At 37.8% G+C, this 17,963-nt stretch overlaps 1 protein-coding gene across 3 annotated transcripts in view; it reads right to left on the bottom strand.

Annotated features, from left to right (window-relative positions):
- Lin52 (lin-52 DREAM MuvB core complex component) overlaps positions 1-17,963 on the bottom strand; it is a 48,752-nt gene that overhangs the window by 24,949 nt on the left and 5,840 nt on the right. For 2 of the 3 annotated variants that reach the window (XM_055592702.1, XM_055592704.1), the window contains exons 3-6: positions 16,785-16,822; positions 14,780-14,846; positions 12,095-12,178; positions 11,978-11,998 (exon numbers count right to left, since the gene is read on the bottom strand). In XM_055592702.1, the coding sequence (XP_055448677.1) occupies positions 11,978-11,998; positions 12,095-12,178; positions 14,780-14,846; positions 16,785-16,822 (210 nt within the window). Of the gene's footprint in view, positions 1-9,674; positions 9,778-11,977; positions 11,999-12,094; positions 12,179-14,779; positions 14,847-16,784; positions 16,823-17,963 lie in introns of those variants that run through there. The other variant, XM_055592703.1, reaches the window with a different exon arrangement.

A 17,963-nucleotide genomic window follows, 5' to 3' on the forward strand; every position in this document is an offset into this window, starting at 1 on the left:
TATATATATATATATATATATATATATATATATATATATATATATATATATATACACACACACACACACACACACACACACACACACACACACACACACAATACCTATGTATAGACATACTAATTTCTTTTGTGTTTGTGTTTTGCAAATGTACACTTTCATGACATCATGCATGTGTGGAGGCCAGAGGACAACCTGCAGGAGTTGGCTCTCTTCTATCTGTGGGTTCCAGGGATCAAACTCAGGTTAGCAGACAGCAAGCAGAGCTACCCACTGAGCCATTTCACTGACCAATGTTCTGCCTTTTTATTCTTGGTATCATCCTTACTTGTGAATATTTTCTGTCATTAGATGTTCTCTAATGCTTTAGCATTGTTTTTAATGGCTGCATTATCCTTTTCAAATATTTAATAGTTTACTTGGTTATCATTCTAGTTTTCGTGCACCTATTTGGTCTTTCTGTGATTACAGCACTAGGGACTGAACCCAGGGACTCATACTCTATCACTGAGATACAGACACACATACACACACACACACACACACACACACACACACACACACACAAGTTCATCTAAATATACATCTTCTTTCCTAGTATGTATTTTGTAGCATTATACAAAATGATACTTTGAAAGCAATCTCATCCTAATTGATTTATGGCCTGTCTGCTCTCTCTATCCTGTCCCTCCTCCCCAAATGAAAAGGGTAAAATACCAGAAGCATTTTATGGCAAAATCCTCTTTGTGAGTAAAACCATTTCAGAGGCAATGTTGGATTTATAAAGTGACTTGACTAATGGATAAAAGATATGAGTGCTTATAAGCCTTAAAGGTAATTTAAGGATTTGTGTATCCTAATTTGTTAACCAAGAGAAAAATGAGAAATATCAGCATGTTTTATTTCCCATTATCATAATACATCTTTAAACAAAATACTTGAAAGCTAAATTGACAATTTCTAATTACGAGAAATAACCTTGATCCTTTCAAAGTGGGGATTCTAGATTTTATACTGAATTATTATCTAAACACAATGCCATGATAATGAATATGGTGAGATGTTATGGTAATGCATAAAACAAAAGAAATAAGGTTAAGTTTTGAATGGTATTTTAAAAAAGCAAGAATCAGTAGTTTTTACAGTGCCTTTGAATCAAGTTCCCTGGATTTTTTAGGCTATAATCATTTAAGTTTATCTCTTTTTTCCCCCAAGACAGGGTCACAGGCTGACCTAAAACTCAAGCAGCAGAACCTGCCCTAGAACTCCGGATCTTCCTGCTTCCACCTTGAGTCATTAGAGATGTACAATGCTTAAAAAAAAAAAAAAAAACAAAAAAAACAAAGACGTGTGTACCATGTCCAGACCTAAATTTATACTTTCCCGAGTCTCCAGCCTTAAGAGTAGATAAAAATCAATACATATGTGGTCTCCAGGACAGCCAAGGCTATACAGAGAAACCGTCTCAAAAAAAAAAAAAAAAAAAAAAAAAAAAGATCAATATATATGAAAATCAAATTCACTTTCACAATTGTTTTTGCCTATCAAACTGACAATGATTCTTGTTGTCAGTAGGGAAGGAGAGGTGGGAAGGTGGGAAGTGCCTTTCTGGAAGATGAGATGGCTGTGTATTCTCTCCAACCATACAGAAAATGCAGCCATCATCTTACGATGAACTAACCTGGTACAGACACAATCCAAAGATAGCTATGCCGCAAAAGTGATCTTTTGGTGCCAATTATTGTCACTTCAAACTTAAATTTCTAAACCTCTTATAGTTGGCAAAAAAATTATCTATCACATATATAAAGAGCTTACCATATCCATCTGCAGTATCATGTCACCCATGTAGTGTGGCTCAACTAGACAAGAGTGCTGCTTTCACACTGAGAGTAAACACTCATTCTGAAAAATGACTTTTACTTATTTCTAAAAAGTAAAGATAAAAGGTATTTTGATGACAAAAAGACACAGAAAAGAATCGGATAACTTTTGCTGTTGTTAATCAAGTTTATCTCCCTTTCTGACTTCTCTATCATCAACAGGACTCAATACAGCATGAGGGAGCCAGCCGGGTTAGGCCTCATTTGTCCCAGCATTTGCCTAGCATGCACAAGGCCTTGGGTTCAGTCTCCAGCATCCCCTAAACTAACCAGGCATGGTGGTGCGCACATGTAATCCCAGTACTAAAGATATGAAGGCAGGAGGAAATTCAACATCTTCTTTGGCTAGACCCTGAGTGTGAGGTCAGCCTGGGCTACATGAAACTGCCTCAAACAAAACAAACATAACCTCTAGCATGATAAGTTATAATTTCACCTTATCTTGTAACAGGAACCCAGACACCTGGCCATTCCTGCATATCGCAAGGAAGCTTGAGGATCCGCTCTGTGTGCGCTCTCCTCCATTCTCAATGCTACCCTCTGAATCCCCCAAAGCTTCACCCTTAGCTTCCTGCCTCTGGTCTCTCAAAATCCACTCCACCCTACATCAGCCAATGCCACCTACAGGGATGTGACCATCCTATTAAAAGATGTCCAGTGGTTGGAATTTTAGGAAGAGGAATATACACATAGTGTCAGTTATGTTAGGAAAACATCTCAGGCCCAGAGGTGGTGGCTCACACCTTTAATCCCAGAATTCAGGAGGAAAAGGTAGGCAAATCTCTGTGAGTTTGAGGACAACCCTGGTCTGCAAAGTGAGTTCCATGACAGCCAGAGCTACACAAAGATACCCTGTCCAAAACCAAACCAAAACAAAAGAATGATGAAAACAAATTAAAACCTAGGAAGTCATTTCTGTGTATCTATATGGGCTAGTATAAACACAAATATTCAAAGCCAAGAAACATCAAATGTTCACAGCAGTTGCCTCTGAGTGATAAGGCTATGGTTGTTCTCTTTTGCTTTCCTGTTTTTACAATAAAAAATATGTAGCTGAGTTGTTTTAGTCAAGTATCTCACAGCCATCTCTAATGAACACATAGCTATCATCAAAACCATTAAAATCCCTTTTACAGAACATTTACTCTTCACCCTCTGAAATTCAAGGTCTAACCCTCAAACCCTCCCAGTCTTAGTTCTTACGGTTCCTAATATCATTTGTTGTCCTCGGGGACTAGCTTCCATTACCTATACTATTCTTTTGAACACAGCTGTTGCTTCCAAACTCTACCTATCTCTAAATATTCAAGCCACCTGGAATGTTTCCTTCCCATTTTCACCCAAGAGCCTACATGCTCTTTAAAATTCATTTTCATTTGTTTTTGGTGATGGTGCTGGTGTGCGTGTGTGCGTGTGGTATACCCAAGGGTGCACACGCAGAGAGGCGAGATAACTTGGCTCTTCTGTCGTGGTCCACTTTATTCTCCTGACACAGTATTCACTGAACATGAAGCTGGCCACTGAGAGTACAGAGAATTCCCTGTATCCTCCTGTTTTTACCACTTAATACTGGGGTTACAGACACATATGGCTGAGGCCCGTCTTTTATGTGGGAGCTGGGGGTGCTTATTCAACAAGTGCTCTATACAGTGAGACATCTCCACAAGTTTCCCCTCCCCCCAACACACACACCACAGAGCTTCTCTGTGTAGCCGGGCTGTCCTGGAACTCACTCTGTAGATCAGACTGGCCTAAAATGCAGGGATCTGTAAAGGAGTTTCCAGTAAATCTATTATTTTCAATGTTTCAAAAATTGGTACCATGCTCCTTTCCCTGTCTAGGGCAGACATCAATAACTGAATAACTGACTTCTCTGAAAACAGAATGTTTCTCAATTCGGTGGTTCTAGACAGGCCTTACTGGTCATTTCACAGGGACATATAAAATGAAGTTTACCTGCTCTGTAGCAGCTTACACAACTGCCTTCTTTCTCCAAAACAATTACTTCTTTGTATTCTTCAAGAAAGTATTTCTCAGTGGTCTATTAAGAATGACTTACTTATCATCTCTCCTTTTCCTCATAGATTTTAATGTACACAGTGAAGTAATGGTACTTAACTTCATATAACATAGAGAGCCTGTGTGAAGTAGATAAATACCTGCTGAACGGGACACAACATTCTAAATAACAATGTTTGAGAACTATTTTCAAATAATTTAATTTCTCTAAAAGGCCTACTAGCCCAAGTTTATTCTATCAATTTTAGATAAAATTCCTGTTTTCATTTAATATGGAATTGCCTGACATTTCATGACAACACCCCAGAGTCCAAGAATCCACGAAAAACTATTGAAAGGGAAATAAGACAGGTAAGAGCCCTGAGCCCAAAGTGTGAATTAAACAATCACACTTTTGGAATGTTAAAAATGCAACCTCCAAAATGAAATGCAAAATGCTACTTTGGACAATAAAGAAACTAAAAGACACTGAGCATCAAAAATACACATTACTTCAAAAAGGAAATGAGCTTTTAAAAATAAGATTGCAGCAATGAAAAAAAGAGAGAAAAGAAAAAGGGGAAAAGTTAGGTCAACAGTCTGGTTGACAGTCTGGTTGGGTAAAAGCAAAAGCTGCTTTTACCCAAATCAGAAACCCAGTTCAAGCAGTATGGCCAGAATTAGAAGTACTGTAAGACTTATGCTGCCATCTAGAGGTGACATACGAGATGATTTCTCTCCTTCACTAAGGAAAGAAATCTGCTACTGATTTGTTAGGGACTCAGAAAGTAGTAGTCCTGAATAGGTCTTATTAAAAAGCCACACAAAGAATGCCTAGAGTGTAGAGCCACATTACACTGCCCTTCAACCGCCAACTGCAATCAGAGCCGGACAGAGCTAACTGCCCTCAGAGCTACATGTTGTGTTCCATTCCCCAAATCCCAGTACCTGGGAAGTAGAAGTAGAAAATTTGCCATGACTACAAAGTCAGTCTGGGCTACACATCAACATCCTGTTCCACAAGCAAAAATGTAGAAGGAGAATAATTTCTCAATATAACTAGTTGCTTTTCAAAAGTGTATGCCTACAGGGTACTAACACTGGTTTTTCTTTGGTGCAACCACTTTGTACCATATAATGGTACAGACTTATTGAGTGAAGTAACACATTTAAATGGGGGCTGGAGAGATAACTCGGTAGTAAAGAACTCAGTCAGTCCTTGTTTGGGATCCAAGTTTGGTTCCCAGTACCCATAGCAGGTGGTTCCCACTGACCTGTCACAGCAGTCCTGGAGGATCAGATGCCTCTGCACTGCTCGGATATTCACAAGCATGCATGCATACACGTGCAATTCAAAAGGAAATAAGTATTTTGTAAAACTTTAAATTGGAAAGTCTTAATTACTGTGGTTACACAAAAAAGTTGCTTTTAAAATTTCTAAGAATCAGAGTCGGGTGCAGTGGCACTTGGGGAGGCAGAGGCAGGAGGATATCTGTGAGTTGTGAGTTTGAGGCCAGCCTGATCTTCAACGTGAGTCCAGGACAGCCAAGGCTACACAAAGAAACCCTGTCTTGAAAAAACAAGCAAACAAACAAAAATCTAAGATTTTAGCCAAATAATCTTATTCAAACTGCTTAACAAACACACATGATTATATGAAAAAAAGAACAGAAGTGGCTATTTTTATCAAAGTAAGTCTACTTCTTTAAAGTTTTCTTAAGAAGTAATACATTCAATGTAATTTCATTTCCACTAAAGAGTATCTATGAAAATACCAGTCTCTATGATCAAATGCTTTCTGTCTGAGATCAGGAAGGAAACGGGACACCTACTCTTACCACTTCTGTTACCACTATAGTGAAATTCTGACTAAGGTCACAAAATGAAATTTTTAAAAAAACTTAAAATTGAAAGAAACAAAATCATCCCCATTCGCAAACAATAAATGTGCACATAGACAATTTTAAGCATGGCTAAGTGTGTAAAACCGATTAGTAAGCACACGAACACATAAGCATTCATCATCATTGGGCAAATACAAATCCAAACCACAGGAGCCTTATACCCCTAGGACAGCTGTAACTATTTTGAAAGGACAATAATGAATATTAGTGTAAACTCCTCCACTGCTGGTGGAAGCGTAGAATGGTTCAGCCAGCTTGGAAAACAGATAGAGTGCTCCCATACGACCCTAGTTATACATACAAGAGAACAAAAATGCATGTCTATACAATAACAGCATTATCAACCTAGTTAAAGAGTAGTAGTGACAATAAAATGCCTTTTGATTGGTGATGCAATGTGATATACCTACCCAAAGGAGTATTATTTGGCCATGCAAAAGGGACTGATTCATGCTATAACACAGATGAACACTGAAAACACTATTTTGGCAAAAGAATTCAGGGCTGGAGGGACTTACGTAAGTTAGCAGTAGACCACTTGCTGAGCAAGATACAGGCTTTGGGTCTGATACCCAGCACTTCAAATAAGAGACAATGAAAAGAGAAAGAAAAGGAGAGAGAGAGAGAGAAAGAGAGAGAGGGAGAGAGAGAGAGAGAGAGAGAGAGAGAGAGAGAGGCTGTAGACACAGACACTACATACTACATGATTCCAAACTAGGCACATCCATACTGACATAAAACAGATTAGCAATGGCTGAGCCCCTAGGAGCCTGAGGAGAAATGAGGATTAGGGCAAATGGGCCCAGGGTTTAGAGATGGTGATGAAAATGTCCTAGAATCGACTATGTTGCAGGCAGGATTGTTTGGTATAAATAGGTGAATTACAGACAATATGAACTGCAGCTCAATAAAGCTGGTACTATATCAACAAAAATCCCAAATTCATCAGTCTCAGGCCCAGCTTTAGCTGCAAAGAAATGATCCTTAGTTTTCCAAATTTTTACAACCTATTTTTAATCTTTTCCAAGCTAACCAATAAGTAGGTCATTTGTATGACTGCTACAAAACTTATCACCGTTAGAAACAAGAAAAAAAAAAATCAGAAAAGTGTAAAAACTGCAAAGATTCAGTAGCAGGATTCACAGCAACTACATGGATCTTAGAAACAAGGGCAGCAGCTGCCTGTTGACATTTACAGGACTAAGTCAGCCTCACGCCCACGTCATAATGGTGATCAGGCACAGTTCAAGCAGATGCAGCCAAACAATTAACACGCTTCATGTTACCAGAAGAAACTCTCACAGGAGCTTCAGACATCCTTTCACCACTACATCAGCAATTACCTAACACTAGAGGATTTTTGGAAGCCGTCATCCTTTCAGCTCTAAGCCACAGCTTCATTAGATACCATGGGTCATTCCATCTAAGGGCATCAGTAACTGACCATCCCTTCATTCCACCAGGAAAAGTTTACACACTGCAAATTTGCTATTTTGTCAGTTGGTCCACAGACTGCAAAGGCAGCTTCAAAAAATGAATTTTATTTTAAAAAGTTACATTTAATCCAAGAGTTCAAACAAATAACAAATCTCAAAGAATGGGAAAAGTGCCTTAAAAATGAAACAAATCTATAAAAAGAAGTTCTTGCATTCTATCATCTGTACACCAAAAGGCTCATCTGACATATAACCATATACCAAACCAAAGGGGAAGTCTCATCTTCCAAAAGATACAATGTAGCTACTATCAGCACTAGAACTGGCTTGTTATTCCTACATTAACATTTAACAATACTGCGAAAAGACAATCATGTTTCAAGGCTAAATATTTTTTGTGTTTTTTTCATCTCATCATCTTTATCAGGGCAGATATTTGCATGAAAACAGTATCACTGGTCCTCTGGGATTCACCAGTTCCTCCTGCTTATTTTTCACCCATGTCATTCTTTCAATTAATGGAAGAAAGAATACTGAGACATCAGAACACCAGATTAAGGTGTCAAATGAAAGACAACCCCTAGAGTAGATGAATAATTTAAGGGACAAAAAAAAAAAAAAGAGGTTTTTATGCAAATACACCATACACTCTGAAAGAAAGAGACTGTATCCAAGAAGTCTGATACAGTATCAATGTAATCCTTTCCATTTCTTACTTCAAGTATTTTCTTACCTCAATTAAAAAAAAAAAAAGTTCACTGATTAAGAATTAGGTGACTGCAACTAACCCCAGTCCCAACAGTTCTTAGAAATACAAATACTTGGCAGTAAAGATGGCTCGGTGGGTAAGAAATTTCACTACTGAACCTAATAACCTGGCTTCAATTCCCTGGCCCACAGACAGAAAGACAATCAGCTTTCCCAAGTTGCTCTCTGACTGCTGCACAAATGTGTGTACACAAACGTGTGTTTGCACTTAACTTATCCACCGCCAAAGTGCATAAAATATCAATATTGAAAGTGCACAATTTGCGGCTGGAGAGATGGCTCAACACTTAAGAGCACTGGCTGCTCTTCCAGAGGACCCGGGTTCAATTCCCAACAGCCACATGGCAGCTCACAACTGTTTGTAACCAGTTCCAGAGGATCCAACACCCTCACACAGACATACAAGCAGCAAAACATCAATGTACATAAAAAAAATAAATAAATCATTAAAAAAGAAAGTGCACAATTTAATGTGAAGCCCCACAGCTTCCACTCTGTATGCATATTCTAACTGTACAGAAATTCATTGAATTGAATTAGACTTAGAGTCTGGTTAATTTTGGGGCATGAAATTTTTATTTACTTGCAAGGTTTTTGTTTTGTTTTGTTTTTTGAGACAGGACTTTTCTAATCACTGGCTGTGCTGGAACTCTCTATTTAGACCAGGCAGGCCTTGAACTCATAGCAACCCACCTGTCTCTGCCTCCCAAATGCTGGGATTAAATGCTTGCACTATTATTTGCAGGTTTCTTTTAATAATAAAAATTTTAAAACTTAAAATTATATTAAAAACAGTCAGCAGTAATAATATTTTAATTGTGGGCATTTAAAAAGATTTATTTATCTATCCATCCATCCACTTATTTGTTCGTTCGTTCATTCATTCATTCATTCATTCATTCATTCATTCATTCATTCGTTGTGTGAATGCTCTGTTCTTATGTATACCAGAGGGAATCATATTCCATTACAGATGGTTGTGAGCCACCATGTGGTTGCTGGGAATTGAACCTAGGACCTCCGGAAGAGCAGTCAGTGCTCTTAACTGCTGAGCCGTCTCTCCAGCCCAAATTGTGGATTTTTATATTGTGGGAATCCATTAAAATAGACTTCATTATGCTTAGGGAATAAACTATTTTTTTGTTGTTTGTTTGTTTTGTTTTTTGAGACAGGTTTTCTCTGTGTAGCCTTGGCTATCCTAGACTCACTTTGTAGACCAGGCTGGCCTCAAATTCACAGAGATCTGCCTGCCTCTGCCTCCCAGAATGCTGGGATTACAGGTGTTTGCCGCTGCACCCGGCTTGGGAATAAACTCATTATTCTGAAAACTGTTAAGTAAAATGAACCATTTACCCTGTAATTCTAAAAGGAACAACTTTTGAGGTCATCAAATAGTTGGTCACTTGTTCTTTATAATAAAGTTCTAAATAAAAAGCGATGACAAAATAAGATTATCACAATCTTACAACCTTTAATAAAATCATGGAACTTGACAGTAATTCAAAGGCTGCTACTGCGGGTAAAACGCTAGTGGAGAATAGACAGGCTGTAGTGCAGATATTTGGGATATTGAGGAAGAAAAATCATTTGAGCCATGAGTTTTAGACCACCCAGAAAAACATGCTAAGATACCTTCTCCCCACTCCTTCTACATGGAAGAGTTGCCAAGATAGCCCAGGCTGGTCTGGAACTCACTATATGACCCAGAGGGCTGACCTCAAACTCATAATCCTTCTGCCTCAGACTCCCAAAAGTTCGATGACAGGTGTGCACCACCATATAACATTCCTTTAAAAAATAAGGATAATGGAAATGTGGTTACAGTGTTTTTAAAGCCTTATCTTCTGGAAATATAACTGAAGTTATTTGGCACTAGTGGTAATACAGTGCACTGGGCTAGCATCAGAATGACCATGATGCTGTGAGAGGCTACTCATAATGAGACCAAACTGGACATATGCTAATTACAAAAACTGAGTTATAGATATATCATCTTATTATTCTGTTCTCCACTTTAGTCTGTTTGGGTTTTTTTGTAATAAAAAGTGGGGAAATCTTTTCTCAGCAGATAAAGATTAGACAGAATTAAGCAACTTCAGCTGCTACAACTAGAGATGGTACAGTTGGTAGCAGCATCTCCTTGATATGACAAGCATAAAGTTTACTGCCATTAAAATGGTACAGATAAGGCATTGATTATAGAAACAAGTAAGGAGTTCTATGAATTCAACAACCACAAATCTGCCTTCTCATTATAAACCCTGGGCAGCCATAACACACTTAGCATTAATTAATTCTGCCAAGACATAAACTTCACTGCTTGAGAACAAGGTTCCAATCATTGTGATAATAACTACATCTTCTTTCATTTACCAAGTGAGAATTTTCTGTAAAATCTAACTAATGAATGTCATATGAAAAGAGAGACAGTATATAAAGAAATTATCTTTAAAATTTCTTTGGTTTCTTGAAACAGGGCCTTGCTATGTAGCCAACACTGGCCTCAAACTCATGATTCCACTGTCTCGGCACCCTGAGTGCTGTGGTTATTTGTATAGGCATGCACCATCATACTCAATTAAACTTTGTTTTCTAATGTAAAAGCATAAATCAAAACATAGTACATAATACATAGCACGTGAGTACTTTAATACTGAGGGAAATTACCAGCCCAAAGAATTACATTTTTGTTGTTGTTTTGGTTTTTGAAACAGAGACCCACAATATAGCTTTGATTAGGCTCAAATTCAAAGATCCTCCGGTCTCTACTTTCTGAGTACTGGGATTAAAGGTATGAGCCACAGTGTCAGCATCCAAAGATGGGCATATGGACACAAATGAGAAATTTTTAAAAAATGTTTTACATACAACTGAGTGTGTGTGTGTGTGTGCGTGCATGCACGCGTGTACAAGCAGTGTTGAACTTGGGTCATCAGACTTGGTAGCAAGCATTTTACCCACTGAGCCATCTTGTGAAATAAAGTACCACTCACAAAAAGCAGCTGTGTTCTTAGACTGCCATGTATCTGTTTCTTTAGGAAACCAATGTTTCTAGTTATATACTAACTGATTAACTTAGCAAACACCTGTGATTAACTAAACTAGTACCTAACAAAAATCACAAGTTTGACTATTAGCTTGCATTTCTTAATTATTCTAAACAGTTTGTAATAGTAGCTTTCAAAAGGACTAGAACTTCACATTGGACTGTAAGAATTAAGTAAGTACAATGCCTGAGTTGATACATGGTATGCTGTAGCCAAAATATAATCTTAATTTTGTATCCATATGCAAAGGATCTACACCAATGTAACAAATTATAACCTTAATCTTGTACAATCAAGATTAATATACAAAGATCTATATACAAATAAACAAATATACAATATACAAAGATCTATAAGAGTAGATTCAATAGCCTACCCTGTTTTCCTATTCTTACATTATTTCGATATCTCTCTTGTTGCTGGTGATCTGTATCAGATCAAGCCCTCTCAACTGTGTCTGAGGCCTGGTGCCTCAGAGCACACAAGCTATCACCAAAGGACTGGCTCGGACACAGAATTCTCTCCCAGCACCTTTCTTTTGGAACACCCAGAAAAGACACACTTCCTTCCTTTGGGAATCATGAGATTCAAAGTCACAAACTGGATCTCTTTCTGCTCGCCTTCCCTCGTGCTGGCAAAACGCTACTGGCAGCAGCAAGACTCGAACACTAATGACAGGAGTAAAGTGTGATCTAGACAGACAAAAGCAAGAAGAATACACTCCAATAACATCATTAAGGGCCACAGATTTATTTGTACCCCTGGATTTTAACATACTAATTGAACTGATAAAGTCCCTCTTTAGGTTGAGCTTGTTTTAGCTGATATCCTATCACTTTTAACCAAAAGATGTGTACTGCACAAAGAATTTTTATCTATTAAGTACAGTCAATATTCTAGCACATTCAGTCAGAAAAGTACAAAGTTAGCTGAGTTCTTACCTTCAGATGGCTTGTCTTTGCCTTAGTAAAAGGAAAATTATATTTTCATGAGTTATAACTAGAACTCGTAACAGAATATACACACGTAACCCTGTATAAAATTAATTGGGTACTCACACTCATCCAACCCCAGCTGATAGGCCAGGTTCTGTAGGCCCCGTACCTTCTCCATCAGATTAGCTGTGGTGAGGCTCCCCAGTTCTGAAACAGAAGAGTTTATTTTAATATCACTTCTTTCCACTGGTCTATAGTAACAACTGATTTGAGTTGACTGTTCTTGTAATAAACTATTTCAAGTTGGGCTGGGCACTGCTGAATGTCAGAACACTGGCCTAGCACACAGGAAGTCCTGGACCTGATTGCCAGCAGTAAGAGGGTAGGGAGGATTTCAAGTTTAATCCCTTACTGAATAAACAGATCCTTATTTCATCTCCTCCCATTTTACATACTCTTCAGCAAAAACAGTGAGGCTTTCTGCTACTGCAAAAACACCTCGACATTAACTGGGGTTTAAAAACATTTTTATTTTTGAATTGATTTAGTGTGTGTTTGTGCACACTATATGCAGGTCAGAGAACAAGCTGAAGGAGTCAATTCTCTCCTTCTGTCTTGTGGGTTCTGGAGAGCCAACTCAGCTCCTCAGGGTTGGTGATAAGCGACTTTAAGGCTGAGTCACCTCATCTGCCCAAGTGTTTTAGTTCAAGGATCTGTTTATAACACTCACTTTTGCCCGTCACACAAAATGAATAAACCATTAAAATATGAAGCCTTGAGAAAACCTTGCAGACACATCTTGGCCATGTAAAACAGATGTCTCCATTGATAAGTACCATGACTTCAACTATATTTAATACCAAATAACAGCAACAAAATACTGTTCACCATGTCCCCAACTATAGAAAACAAAAACTAAATATAAACCCAAACTTTCCCTTCAAATCCAATATTTGCTTATTTTATTTACAATTAATTATACTTGCTTAAAATATAAGGTGTTCCCCAGATTTTCATTTGACAGCACCTAATTTCTTGTTTAAACTAGAGGTCGGTTTACATAAAACATAACATTATGTGAACTCTCGATAAACAGTTAAAGTTTTCTTAGGAAATACATGCTTATCATTTATAATATAAATGATAAGGACAGTGAATTTGAGATGCCTTGGACAATCTTTCCATGGGTTGGGGAGGAAATGGGCATTTAAACATGCAGACAGTGAACTACTTCTGAAACCACGTAACAAAGTTCTGGTCTTCCACTCATTCTGCAGTCTTACCTGCATCGAGCAGATGCGACTCTCTTGACAGGCTCAGCTGCTGAAATAGCTTAAGAATCCCTGACCTTTACCTCAGTTTCAGTCTATTACTTTACCACCACGATTTTTTTTGTAATTTACTTGTTTGTTTGTTTGTTTGTTTATTTATTTTTGAGACTGGGTTTCTCTGTGTAGCCCTGGCTGTACTGGAGCTCACTCTGTAGAGCAGGCTGACCTCAGACCCAGAGTGATCCGCCTGTCTCTGCCTCTGGAGTGCTGTGATTAACGGCGTGAGCCGCCATCACCATCACAATTCTTAACACTGTAAGAATGATGTTTTTAAAAAGAGCAAAATCATAAAATTAATGATTTTTTAAATTTAAGTTTCTATTATGACTGGATTCTAAATCATTTATCAAGCAACAGTATTCACTGCTCATAGAATTCTTGATGAAATAAAGTGAAAGGATAGAAAGAAATAAAAGATGAGTCTTAACCCACTAATGGCTCGGTTCTCAACCGTCCTAACGCTGTGACTCTTTATCAGTTCCTCATGTTGCAGTGACCCCCAACCATAAGATTATTTTTGTTGCTACTTCATAACTGTAATTTTGCTACTGTTAGGAATTGTAATATAAATATCTGATGTGCAGAATATCTGATATGCGACCCCTGTGAAAGAGCAGTTTAAATCCCAAAGGAATCTTGACCCACATGTTGAGAACTGCTGCACTAAGGAGCTGTTATTTAATGGTATTTAAATATTTAAAGTACTTAAAATATTTAATATAATTAAAAGGACAATATATGGCTTAAATCTTTAAAATAAGGCACTTCTCCTATAGTGGAGACTAGACTTTAAAAGATCAAAAATTTTAAATTTATAAACTTATAAATACTGGCCATCTTATCTCCAAACGTTGGTTATTTATCATACCTAACAGGGCCTTCACGATTCAGGAAGAAATTTATGTAAGGGATTTTTTTTGTCCACTGTAAGCATTATACATAATTAAGTTAATATTAAAAAGAATAAAAGTGAAGGAATTCACAGTGACTCATTCTTGAATGGGCTGGATTTCTACACATGCAAAAAGTAGAGGCAAGAATTCCATGAAGAACTAAGACAGCGAAGCAGGTAGTGTGAAGCCGAGAACAGTGTAAGGCAGCTGTGACAGAGAGACTGCAGTACTTTGTGGAAGGACGAACATATAAGAGCAAAAGTTAGAGGACAGCCAAAGCTTGGTGGCCGCTACTAGTCCCAGATACTTAAGAGGTTGGCACACAAGAACTGGTTGAGCTCATGAGCTCAGAGAGCAAACTGAGCAATAGAATGAGACACAGTTAAAAACAAAAACAAGCTGGAGAGTTGTGATGGCACACACCTTTAATCTCAGCAGTCAGGAAGAGGTAAGCAGATCTCTGAGTTTGAGACCGGCCTGGTCTACAGAGAGTTTTAGGACAGCCAGGGTTACACAGAGAAAACCTGTCTCAAAAAACCAAACCAAACCAAAAATCAAAGACAGTAGAGAGCAGCATCACACACCTTTCAACATATCGATGTCATCACGTTCTATTTCGGCCATCCATTTAGGTGGAGAGCTGGTGATAGGCTGTCAGAAAACAAGAGTATATCCATTCAGGTACAGTCTTCTAAGAAAGCGGTTTGTCACACAGTCTTCAGACTGTTCAAAAATCCTGGCAAACAGGAGATGGCGGGCAAGAGCACTGACTGTTCTTCCAGAGAACCCACTGATTCTCAGCACCCACAACCATCCACAACCTCAGTCACAAGGGATCTTGAACACCAGGCACAAATATGGTACACAGACAAAATGCAGGCAAAATACCCAGACATAAAATAAGTAAATAAATAAAATTTTAAAAACTGGGTGTGTAGGTTCAATTTTGACTTCAAAAAGTCATTTTACATAATACTTTTGCCCAATTATAAAGTTGGTCTCAGAAAGGCAGTTTCAGATTAATTTTGGTGCAGTTAATATTACTGTTTCATGCATCAGTTAGTTCAATAATGAAATTACTTAAAATTCTTTCTTATGATAGACTCCAACTGAACTGTTTGAAACAACAATCAGTAACAGTTTCTGACAGAAAGTAGAATAAAACTCAACTCGAATAAAATGGTCATCACTTGAAAGGTGATCATTAAATTATTTTTTCATTTATTTCTTTGTGTGATGGGAGGGTGGGAATAGAACATGCATGTGCCATAAGCAGATATGTGGACGTCAGAGGGTAACTTGTGCGAGTTAGTTCTCCCACACGTAGGTCCTAGGTCATCAGGCTTAATGGTAAATGTGTTTACCTACTGAGCCACTTCACCAGCCAGATTTCATTGTATTATAGAAGTTTTTGGAAATTTTCAATATTTTATGTATCTTCACATTTGTATAAGTAAACCTAAAATTATGAAAGCCCATTTGTAATATCAGTAGTAGCTTTAAAATTGAGTTGCATAAGAGAATCACCTACATAGCTCTAAAAATAATGTTAATGGACATAGTTAGATAAACTGCAATCCAAGTAAAACCTGAGGCAAAAAAAAAAACAAGTTCAAGGTCAGCTTGGATTACTATAGTGGTTTGATGGGAACATCCCCTATAAGCATATATGCTTGAATACTTGGTCCCTCATTAGTGGAACTGTTTGGGAAGGATTAGGAGGTATGAGCTTGTTGGAGAAAATGTGTCACTCAGAGTTTGTTCTGACGTTTCAAAGGCCCATTCCAGGTCTCACTCTACATCTGCCTGGTGCTTGTGGATAAGATGTAAGCTCTCAGCTACTGCTCCATGCCTACCTGTTGCCATGTTCCCCACCCCTGCATGATGATATCTGAAACTGTAATCAAACCCCAAATTCAATGCTTTCTTTTATAAGTTTTCTTGGTCATGGTGTCTCTTCATAGCAATATAACAGTGACTAAGACGCGACACAGTGAGATCATCTCCCCCGCTCACCCCTACGCAAAACCCAAATCCTGGCCATTAAGAGGGACTATGAGAAAAAACAGAGCTAAGGATTAAAAAACAAAAAGAAATAACTTTGAAAAGCTTTGCAACTATGTACAATTCTGCCATGCAGACTAAGGTTAAGCAAACATAACCTTGGGCCTGAGTTATGGCTCAGCAGGTAAGTGAACTTGTTGCCAAACCTGATGACCTCAATTAAAACTCCAGGAGCCACATACTAAAGACAGAGAACCAACTTCCACATAAACTTTTTAAAAAGTTTCAAAATTATAGTTGGGGTAAACAGAACACCAATGTTACATCAAATATTTCAACTGCTTAACCATAAAGCCTTTGAGCTGAGAAAAGAAACTAACAGACAAGGGTCAGAATGTCAAAATAAAGCATTTAAACGGAGGAAGGGATTATCAGCAGTTAACAATATGATAATATAAATACATTTAAAGGTATACAATAAAAAAATGACTAAAGGACTATGCCATTAGTCTTGAATATAAAAATTTGAGATTTTATCAAAGGGCAAATTTTGGATAACCTTCTGTAGACACAGCTGTTACTTACACTTTTGAAAGAAGCTGCAAATTCAGCAACACCTGGTACTAGAAAAGAAAAAAAAAATGTTATTCATGCAAGAAACATGAGGCACAGGCACAGAGAATTCAAATAATAAAACACAAAGTCTTGCCAGGGTTTGGGGGGTGAAGGGGTGTCAAGGGAGTAATAATGGTGGATGCCTTTAATCCCAGCACTTGGGAGGCAGAGGCAAGGAATCTCTGTGAGTTGGAGGCCAGCCTGGTCTACAGAGGGAGTCCAGGACAGCTCTGTTACACAGAGTAACCCTGTCTCAAAAATGAATGAATGAATGAATGAATGAATGAATGAATGAATGAATGAATGAATGACAGAAGCAAGCAAACAAATCAAAAATTTAAAATACAAAAGTTTTGCCTTCAAGGATCTTGCAATCTAGAAGAGGACAAAGCACAGATCAATAACATTCTTTTAAGTATTTTGGATAAATGTCAGGTGCTAGAGGAAGACAAAAAGACAGAACTCTAAATCAAAATGACAGAAGTAGCTTCTCTGAGAAACCAATGTGTTCTGCTTTAAAGGACCAGGATTTGGCCTAGAGAACAGTGAGCAATTTCTCATCAGGAAGTTTAACTTTCCTTTCTACAATTAGAGATTTAGACCAACGGTAGGTAGAGTGCTCATCTAGCATCCAGCAAACCTTGGGTTCAATCCCCAGGGCAACAAATAAATAAGTAAATAAATAAAAATAAGCAAACTAAACATTCTTTTCAGTTGTCTTGTTTGGCTTATCAAATTATTTACTCAAATGTCTTATAGATAGTATCACCCTGAAAAGCAAAAAAAGCAACAATTACATATGTAAAGTGAAATAATGTTCAGTTCTATTAATTAGGAAATATAAGCTAGGGCTCAGTGGGGAAAGGCACAAGTCCAACAGCCTAAACTGTAGATTCCCAGGTTTATGGTAAAAGGACAAAACTGACTCTTACAAGCTCTCCTCTGACCTCCATATGTACATCATAGCTCATGGGTGCCTCCCTCACCCTGATACATACATGAATAGCATTTAATTTAAAAAAAAGTGAAATCTAAACGTAATAATGAGCAGTAACAATGAGAAAACGGGCAGTCATCCTCTTCTACATACAGGACATACATTCAAGGATACTTGTTGATTTATGCAATAAAAATTAGGTAACTTGGGTT

This window comes from Psammomys obesus, unplaced genomic scaffold (assembly GCF_907164565.1).
Source record: "Psammomys obesus unplaced genomic scaffold, mPsaObe1.curated_primary_1811, whole genome shotgun sequence".
Taxonomy (NCBI): domain Eukaryota; kingdom Metazoa; phylum Chordata; class Mammalia; order Rodentia; family Muridae; genus Psammomys; species Psammomys obesus.